Source organism: Cibotium barometz, chromosome 37, assembly GCF_041138505.1.
Source record: "Cibotium barometz isolate CiBa-2024 chromosome 37, ASM4113850v1, whole genome shotgun sequence".
In the NCBI taxonomy this organism is placed as follows: domain Eukaryota; kingdom Viridiplantae; phylum Streptophyta; class Polypodiopsida; order Cyatheales; family Cibotiaceae; genus Cibotium; species Cibotium barometz.
In genome coordinates, this window is record NC_141082.1 from 41,751,115 (window position 1) to 41,761,643 (window position 10,529).

General features: G+C 35.4%; 1 protein-coding gene across 1 annotated transcript; it reads right to left on the reverse strand.

Annotated features, from left to right (window-relative positions):
* Window positions 1–393: 393 nt before the first annotated feature.
* LOC147617277 (carotenoid 9,10(9',10')-cleavage dioxygenase 1-like) lies at window positions 394–9,113 on the reverse strand. Its single transcript, XM_086776375.1, has 15 exons — window positions 8,992–9,113; window positions 8,728–8,856; window positions 8,345–8,443; window positions 7,712–7,814; window positions 6,973–7,220; window positions 4,901–5,080; window positions 4,581–4,659; window positions 4,389–4,470; window positions 4,130–4,192; window positions 3,749–3,887; window positions 3,221–3,398; window positions 2,274–2,408; window positions 2,141–2,187; window positions 691–837; window positions 394–611 (listed from the first exon to the last, which is right to left on the reverse strand). Exons 1-15 carry the CDS (start codon window positions 9,070–9,072, stop codon window positions 501–503), a joined length of 1,821 nt encoding a protein of 606 aa, XP_086632501.1. The 5' UTR covers window positions 9,073–9,113; the 3' UTR covers window positions 394–500.
* Between the last annotated feature and the right edge of the window lie 1,416 nt (window positions 9,114–10,529).

Below are 10,529 nucleotides of genomic sequence, written 5' to 3' on the forward strand. Positions count from 1 at the left end.
GTTGTTTATGCTTGTTCATTCTTTTATGCTTTGCTCTCCTCTTGTTCCATTGCTTTCATTGTTGCATTCTCTAGATATCCATGATTCTTAACATATACTAGGCTAACAATTTCCTATAATATTGTATCATGTTAGAGGGTTTCAAGTTCCAGGGTTATATGTTTGGATTAATGTTAGAAGTGTCCACAGTTATATGTGTTTAGATTATTCGTGTTAAATTTTTTATCTTTGTAAACTTAAAATGCCCTTTTGCCATTGGAAACTTATTTTCTCTAAGGTTACATGACAAAGACCAAGTTGTAGGGCAACTTGGTTGAATGAGATTATTGTTAAAGTTTATCATTATTAGCACTTATAGAAAAATACATCAAGCATATAAATATATTACTTAAAAATAAGATTTTAAAAGTTTCAACATTGCACAAGAATTAAAAAATCCCAAACTTTATCTTCTATAATGTAGAGGATCTTCCCTTTTATGATAGGGAATTTAAATATCTTTAGTATGATCCACATACAAAGGTGCTATGAAAACCATATGGAACACGTTGTGGAAGTTTAATTTTTGCAACTGGTGGTCCACTAAACTTTTGGGCATCAATTATATGAACCTGCACATGAAAATTAAATATTTCACATATGAAATGGCGTTATATAATTATAAAGTTGAAAATTTTCAATGGAAAATACCTCAGAGCTATTGTTAATCTCATCATGCACGTAAGCCACCACCCAACCATCATCCTCTGATGAGGCATTATGTTTAGGCACAAATAATGGTTCAGATAAGAATATACCATGTCCAGGGTGATAGAACTCCATACCACAACTTTCTTCCTGTATATTAAGTAGGTAAATTTAGACAAAATTCATTATATGTAAAAATTATATTTTCACTCTAATATATAGATGTTTAAGTTTGTCTTTAGTTTGCATATCATTCTAATAATTTCAATTAACATGTGTATTTAAACACTTAGGGTTGTGGAAATCCGTTAGGGTTGAGGGAATCACTTTAATAAACATAGTAGACATAGCGATCATTTTATTCAATCATTATACTAGACGTATTGATCATCTTAATGTAATTACCTCACCAAACATATCATTAATAACATTATACTGGACATATTTATCATCTTAATGTAAATATCTCTTACCAAAAATACAGTTCATAACATTCGAGAAGGTAGTGTTTTATGCATGTAAAGGAGAACCATGCCAATAATAGCTGAGAGAGAGAGAGAGAGAGAGAGAGAGAGAGAGAGAGAGAGAGAGAGAGAGAGAGAGAGAGCGAGAGAGAGAGAGAGAGAGAAGAAGAAGAAGAAGAAGAAGAAGAAGAACGGAAGAAGAAGAAGAAAGAAAGTGATATTGACATCAAAGGAAGGTTAAAATAACCTATGTGACCGGATACATAACTAAAAGACCATATCGATCTTGAGCTAAATCCACATTTAAAAAAAAGGCAAATCATACTTTAAAAAACATCCTACTAATTAACTACCTAATATGCCTTCATAAAATGTGTAACTAATTAACTACCTAATATGCCTTCATAAAATGTGTAACAAAAACAGATAATTATAATAGTATTATTTGCTTTTATAAAACCAATTGTGGTCTCACGAAGCAGTTCAAGATGGAATTTACTCTTGTATCCTATTGTAACTTATTATAGTACTCCCTTATAAAGATGTTCATCACAATTGACCTACAAGGTAAAGGAAGAAAAGATTTGATCTAGTGGTTAGTCTTTGCAAAATTTGTGGAATGATGTTTATTTTTAGAGAATGCATTCCTATCTAGATGTATACAACTAATCATTATTGTGTAATCTTGTGGGCGTTTTAGATATTTTCTAGAAAACAAAGTCTACAAGATACCTCTATAATAGCTACTTTAATCATGGCCATATCTCTTTAAAATCTTGTGGGTATTTTAGAGATTTTCAAGAAAACAAAGTTTATAAAAGATACAAGATACCTCTATAGCAACTACTTTACTTGTGGCCCTATCTCTTTCAAATATTCAAAGAATTGATTGAGAAGAACATGAGAAATCATGAATGGTGTAAATAATACGATAGGGTGGGAATAAAAGGTCTTACAATCTCTCATCATGTGTTGTCAATGTTGCGTACCTTTTTTGGAATAGTTATCTTGACTAGCTGCCCATATTTTGGCATACCTGAAAAGATCAGTTAATTTTATAAAGATTCAAGAGATCCAAAGTTGTTTCAAATAGGTGCATCAACATAAGCAACCATCGCTTACCAACGAGCATGCTTGCCTCATGATCAACAAACTGGGCATATACAAATTTATTTTTATACCCAACATACTTGTCGTTTATCCTTGGCATTTCTATGGAAGATGAATAATCCATTAAGTCCCTTTCTGTAACAACCCCTGCATTGAGGAGATAATAAAAGTTTTAGCATGGAGAGTGTCAATAGCATTTACACATGTTGGGTTTCCATGGAATCCAAAACCATAGCTCGAGAGGTCCACATAGGTTCAAGGATGGATGAGATCTAATTATGAAGATGTATAATGACACCCATTATTTTATAAATCTTGTATGTCAATTTTAGGATGTTTACAAGGACATACACCCTTTTTACAAGGTTATACACATTTTAGATGGTATTTAAATGTTATTATTTCTTTAGTGATGCTTTGTGAAGAGATCCACTTGAAAACATAAGTACAATCAATATGCAAAAAAGGTATGCAAACCCAAAGCTCCATGTCTAAGATTGATTAAAGTGTTTTTAGTTGGGTCTTAATCCCTTGTCTCCTTGAAATCATAAAAGGTAGGTTTCGTGTCTTTAATTTATGTGAATATGAAAATTGGTAAAGAAAAAATTCTCTTAAAAAAGGTATTATGCACATTTCTTAAAGTTTCACATTGTAAAAAATGGGCATACGAGTTTTTAAAGGTATTTAATCACAACAATTTGGGAGGCATCCATGAATTTCAAAGTTCAAGTTCTTTGATTGGCTACAAAAAATAATGTCTATGAAGACTCATGATCTCTCACTTACTCTGTGTGTGTGTGTGTGTGTGTGTGTGTGAGAGAGAGAGAGAGAGAGAGAGAGAGAGAGAGAGAGAGAGAGCTCGGGTGTGTACATGCATGCACATGCACACATGAGTCATTTAGCTAGCTTACTACTTGAAACAACTTTTTATTTAAGCTTGAATATTTCAAATATACCACCTGTTTGAAGGTTGAAGCGCCATTCATGAAGTCTAGTGAAGAGGGCTCCATCAACACTTGGATCTTGTGCCTCTTCAATTGAAGTGGGCTTTAGTCCCCTTGCAATCCATTCTATTTTGTCCATCCCTGGCTTAGATGGAAGGAATGGCCGCCTAGCACGGCACGCATGCAATACCACCTGTATGGTAACACGAGTTACCTGTGGTTATGTTTTTAAAATTATCAGAAAAATAAATATCTTTTTTTTTGAAGATGCTTGAAATTCGATTAAAGGAAAATAGAAAAAAAAAACAGCATATAAGTCCTTTCCCCATACAGAAAAATAAATATCATTATTATTATACACTTTTTTATTTAAAAAAACGAGAAATGTCATTATTATTATACAAATTTTTATTAAAATAACGAGAAATGTCATTATTATTAAAAATAAATATCATTATTATTATACAAATTTTTATTAAAATAACGAGAAATGTCATTATTATTATACACTAAGAAAAAAAACCCGAGAAATGTGCACTACACCTCTTCCCCCTCCTCATATGAGTTCACTGAATGAAATGTATAGTTCATCTCCACCGGAAACCATCGAATAGATTTGGCATCCCCAAAACGAGGCTTAATTCCAATCCTTGCGTGTGTACCATCCTCAAAATTCAACAAGCTGCTCACATTCCATTATCTTGTTAATCAACTTGCGCTAATCATTGTTTGTATTATGGATTTAAGCACATAACAAGTTGCGCTAATCATTGTTTGTATTATGGATTTAAGCACATAACAAGTTGTCTGATCAGCATTTGAATTTTCTTAAACCATTAATAAACACCTTCATTGGAACACCCCTGGTTTTTTTTTTCTTTCCTACTTTAGAAAATTGGGTGATCTGGGTTGGGAAAAACTCACTTTCCTCCATCTAAGAGCCTTTGGACGTTAATAATGAGTGGCATATCCATGATTAGGTCATAACTAGCCAAAAAAGAAAGGAAAAAAAAACAGAAGGGGAGGGTGCATTAGATGGATAAAATAGCAACGCTCTCGTTTCATCCCCTTTTTTTTGGGTTTTTTTCCTTCAAGAAATACACTTATTTTTCGAAGCTGATGAAATTTGATTTCTCATTTTTGTTTTTCTGTTTTTTGGGCCATAATTTTGGAAGCTGCTTACTTCTTGGTGATGGGAAGGTCATGGCTAAAAACTGCTCTATCCAGCTCCACGTCACACGTATGGGTAATCCTCTCACCATCAGCTGTTAATCATTTAATTAGCCTTAATCACGCCACCATCAATAGTTACGTCGAGGCTAAGTTAGTGGTTTTAATCACCAGTCACAGTGTGTTCTAATCATTTTTTACTTACACGATATAACACCACTCATGTAATAGGGTTTCATTGCTGCAAATCCAAAGAAAACCATCTCATTTGTGTCTCGCACTATCTAGTAATTTGCAACAACATGAAAGCATGAGCTTCACGTAAAGGTGGGAAATTTAATGTACATCATTAAAGTTATTACTAGTGAAAGAAAGCTTAACAGTAAAGGACTCATTAGACTAAAAGCTTACTATTAAAGGACTCATTAGTATTAGTCTAGAGACGGGAAAGTAGAGACCTAAGTCTAGAGATGTGAACCTAGAGACATGAGCCCATTATTGAAACTAAAATTAGCCCACTCATACCTTGGGATGGGATGTGAAGGGGCGGCCCCATTGTTTGGCCACGTCCCACTCTCCGAGAGTGGAGAGGGTGGACACATCAATCTCGTGTGGGATGTCTCCTTCCGCGTTCGCAAACAAACGACCAGCGTGTGAAAAGATCGTCGTGTTACAAGTAGCCTTGTTCACTTTCCCAAACTGCAACTGTTTTTGTGTCAAACACACGTTATACATTGCATAGGCAAGTGATTATTCCTTAGTATGTATCCAAATTACTCCAATATTTATGTAGTCCCAAAAATATTTTTTACTTCCACATATGCAAGTGTCTTGCTTTTTTTTTGGAGAGATAGATATTAAGTTTTATCTTTAGATGCTTGTGTTTGAAGCCTTTATATATATATATATATATATATATATATATATATATATATATATATATATATATATAAAGGCTTCAAACACTCCACCTTGGCTAACTTCAACAGTGCTTTTTTTTTGGAGAGAGATATTAAGTTTTATCTTTAGATGCTTGTGTTTGAAGCCTTTATATATATATATATATATATATATATATATACACACACACACACACACACACACACACTCCACCTTGGCTAACTTCAACAGTGCTCAAAAAAAAAGTGAAAAACCTTCATCTAAAAATTGTGAAATTATTTATAAAGGAAAATCTTAAAATCTGAAGGTTTTTGTTCTATAACTTCTCAAAATTTGGAGGTATTTGCTTTAAATTTGAAGGTATTTATCAAAATATACAAGTGCAAACTACACTAAAGTCGGTTTTTTTTCGAACATACTGCCTAGCTTGCAATGGTGTTACCACTAAAGCTAGAGCTAAATTGGCTCTAGTATGCAAGTGCCATGTATGATTTATGAATGTGCTAGAGCCAAATTGGCTCTAGTATGTAAGTGCCATGTATGATTTATGGATCTGCTATTTCATGCTAGCAAGTATCATACTTTTGAGGGAAAACTCCCTAAAAAGAAGGAAAAAATCAAAAATCTATAACAATACATGTAGACCACAAATTCATTACAAAGAGTTTTCGATAAGGTAATAGTACATGAAGTCATGAGAAACAAGTAATACATGAAGTCATGAGAAACAAGTAATACATGTAGATCACAAATTCATCACAAAGAGTTTTTGTTAAGGTGATATTATGAAGTCATGAGAAACAAGTAAATGGTTAACCAAATACATGTGGCTGGAACCAATTATATCTTATTGCTAAAAGAAGGTAAAGAAATCCCATTGGAAACTCAAAATGAATGTGTGTGCAGCAATAGATATGGTCCACATGACTATAACACATGTGATATATACATCCACAAACTTATATCATCTTGTTGAAATCGTTCATGGTCCTCAATTTCATCATGATGTTGAAATGTTAGAGGTTTGAAAATGCATCATCATGTAGATATGACCCACATACTATAATGTTTTTAATAAATATATAGTAAATGTTCTCCTAATTTTTTCTACAAAACTGACTAGTTAAAGAGCTATATCTCGTTAGTACAACATTTTGGCCATATATATATCAATGTCAAGGCCATTCAATGAAAAGGCTTGTGTGTCATCAAACTAAACATATATTTAAAGATTTCTAAAAAAAAAACTAAACATATACAATATGTTAGGATATAATGTTACACTAAGGTCTTCAGTTGAATGAATCCAGGAAACATGATCAAACATTCAATCTTTAGAACCTTAGAATGGTCTCATTTAATTACTTACTTCAAGCAAGAGCTATAAGTTTTAAGCTTTCCTTTCTACCAACAATAGCTTTTTTAAAGGCTTTGTACATAATAAATTTTTGTAATGATGTACTACTAGTAAAAGTCCAATATGTAAAACTTCTTAAATAATTAACCATATGTGCTATCATTTTATACAGTACTAATATGCTAATATGCATGGGTTAAAAGAGAAAATCTGAAAGAGTGACGTTCCTTCCACTAATTTAATTGGCATATATTTTACTATTATTCTCACTTTAGACCAAAACATCATTTATTAGGAATCTAGCAAAGGCATGTATTTGGTTCAACATGTCCATACACACCTGGTTGAAGAAGTAGCCCATTGCTATAGCTTTGGAATCACCTTCTACAGTGTTAAGCCAAAGTGGTTTCCCTTGTTGCTTCTCCTCTTTGTAGCCCTCTGTCTCCACATATTTATTTTGGTAAGACACTTGGCCACTTGGTCCAAAGTATGTTGCATGTAGCATGCCATCTCCCTCAAACCAGTGAAATAATGCTTTCCCAAATATGGGTGATGTTCTAAACTTCCCTCCAAATTGTGGATTAGGACCTAGAAGCATGGCAAATATTGTATTATTATATGGATTCTAAATTCAAATTGATTTTATAATATTTTTGGCACTCATGCCATGATTTCTTTGCTTGGCAAGCTATTGATATTTTAAGCTTGCTTTTATAAAGTTGTCAAGTTATTGATCGTTTTCTTTTCATTTTTTTACTAGTCACAAGTTTGAACCATTATAAAAATAAACAAGACAAAAGCTCATGTAAGGTTTTTTAAGTTACTATGCTTGCAAAGTATAATTTTCATTAACCTATTGTTTAAATCACTTTACAACAAGCATGCAACATAACTTACAATAAAAGAATTTTTCCTTGTATTTTCAAAGTATTGCATTTGTAGTCATGCATAAGTACATTCGTGAGATCAATTTTACTTAGGAATTAAAAGGAGAGCATTGTTTAGTGCTTACATGATTTAAAGTAATAATAACATAGTTTGAACTTATTTTAACGATTGATTTTGGCATTAAAGGTTACCATTTCTAATGTAAACTCCTATAGGAAAGTCTGTAGGAATGGCTCCCTCAATTACTTTGACAGGTACTCTACTGCCAATCTCATCAACTGGTGCAAAGTTTCCCTGTGTTATTCATCATAAGTAGAATTAGTCATCACAAGGAGTTTAAGGTTTGACTTTCAACATGGTGATAATGATGAGTCAAAATTTTAAACATGGTGTGCAAGAAACTCAAGGAGATCTTTGTCGATATGGATTAGATATTTACATAGAGAACTCAAAGGGATCATTGACTTCTAAGGTGGTGATGATCGTGGATTAGAAACATAGTGTGCAAGAAGGTCAAGGGGCAATTTGCTTTCCAAGGTGATGATGATCATTAATTAAATACTTAAACATAGAGTGAAAGGTGAGGCTCCTCAAAGGTGATCAAGGTGGTGATGATCATGGACAAATGCAGAGGGCTCTTTAACACAGTAGAACCTTGGGTCCATTGGAAAGGCCAACAAGGTGTGCCTTTCTTTGGGCTCGTTGGAAAGGCTTAGTGGTCCACCCATTATTTATTCTGGCTTGCCTAGAAATCAAAGGAGTAAGACTTAACTTAGTTATAAAACCAGTTTGTCTATAGGGTGGTGGGCGCTTAAGATAAGCACCTCGAAGTGTATGTTGACTTCATCTGATTCTTTGAAAAGGGCATCAACAGCTGCTCGCGCCACTGTTCTTTTCGTGTTCTCGACAAGGGTGGAGGTAAACTACAGTACAGTTTAGGAACAAACAATTTAAAAACAGAACTGTGGTTAGAATGATTCACAAGCTGGATATTAATAAAGCGATATATGTTCTGAAAATCAAGTGATGGAGCGTGCGTGCGGGTGTGTGTGAGAGAGAGAGAGAGAGAGATAGAGAGATCACATGCAGGCCGCAGCTCTGTTGTTCGTTTTGCGAGCAATAACCATTAGTGAGTCATACGCAATTAGAGATTGTTAAGAGTTAAATTTGTGGGTAATAAGCAGCGCTAAAAATAAGCGCCAACCACCTGCGTAGATTGTGAGAGCGCATCTTTGAGTAAGGTGTGGATGTGGGTGGGGAGCTGCTCGATCAACGGATACGATTGATCGGCGAGGTGGGCGTGAGTGCTTACAAGGCGGACGTGAGGAGCAATTGCCTGCGATTTGAAACTCTCAATAGATTAGCAAACTTGTCCATTAAGCTAAATAAAGCTTGCAAATTGTAGAAATTTGGCAAAACAAACACGAAATGTTTTTTTTTTTTAAAAAGAGGGATTTTTCCTTGTCCCAACCTTAGCATGCCCAAACTGTTGCTTTCGTGCGTTGGAGAAGCTTAGACACATTGTTGAAGCGGAAGCTATCATGGTCGCCATCTCTCTAACTTCTCTCTTCTCTCTCTCTCTCTCTCTCTCTTCTCTCTTTTCTCTCTCTGCACAATCTTACTATGTATGATTATAGAACTATGTAGGCATCTTACAAAGGTCGAGTGTCTGTCACATTTTTGTCCCTACTTCTCTGAGCACCTTTACAAGGAATCTTGGGGCCCATGCACAGTCAGTCATGAACAGGTTGGGGGCAGTTCACACACGTCGGCGGACACCTCTGAGATTCGACATGGCATTGGTGAACATTCCCAGTTCGACCTCACATCGAGAGGCCCACATATAGTATCTTGTTCTTTTATGTGTCCGCCCTTTGTGATGAGAGGAGTCGCCTAATGCGAGTTCTGGTCCTCGGAAATACTTTTTATTTAGCATTTAAAACGTAACTTGAAGAGGAAATTGACCAATTTGAGAAGCCGTTTCTTTATAAATTTTGCAAAATATAACAAAAACTTGATTTTTTTTATTTTTTTATTTTCCAACTTTATTACATGACTACAAGGTTCAGGAGTATTTTCCTTTTCCCACAAATTTGAGCAAGCTCCACACAAATTTGAACAAGTTCTAAGTTAAGTCGAGCCTATATCTTTTCTCGAACCCTAGGCTATAGCCTAGTAGACCAAAAAAAAAAAGAGAGAAAAAAGAAAGAAATTGCAAATACCTTTTACAAGAAAGGAGGAAAAAGAAACAAGTTTTAAATGGCCATTTGTAAATAAAAAAACAGTGTCTTGCCACTATGCAAGGTTTTTATTGTAGAATTTACACATAATATTCAAAGTATATCTAAAATTTCAAAAAAAATCACATAATGCTCTCCGACCACCACCTAGCACCGCAGTACCCCTACAGGCCTCTCACTCACACCACACACACCACTCACACCTCACACACCTCACTCACCTCGCTCACACAAAGAGATAGACAAAACCCAAACAGAGCACAACACTACCATCACAATACCAAAAAGGAGTGATACAAGGGAGACTTCGCTCCGATAGAAGGACTGTGCTAGAACTCCCGGTGATACCCCCGAGAGTGTCCTCTTCTGTGAGAGTATGTCCCCGACTGTCTCTATGCTACCGAGAGAGTGCTCCCCTTAACTCCTCCTTGGGTGGTGCTCAAGAGGATCACGAAGAGGATCTCTCCTTGCCTTGGGAAAGGGAGAGAGGAAAGGAAGATGGTGCTTAGGATCTCGAAGAGGATCTTTCCTTGCCTTGGGAAAGGGAGAGGGGAAAGGAAGATGGTGCTTAGGATCTCGAAGAGGATCTTTCCCTGCTTTGGGAAAGGGAGAGGGGTGTTGCCTCCATGAGTGCCATCGGAGTTGGCCATGCACGTATGAGATGTCGAAGGGGACCAACGGTGAGAGGGGTCGAAGAGCACTGGCGGTCAGAGGGCACTGGCGGTGACGGTGATTGGAGTCATCGGAGGGCACCTGCGGTCGGGGTGGT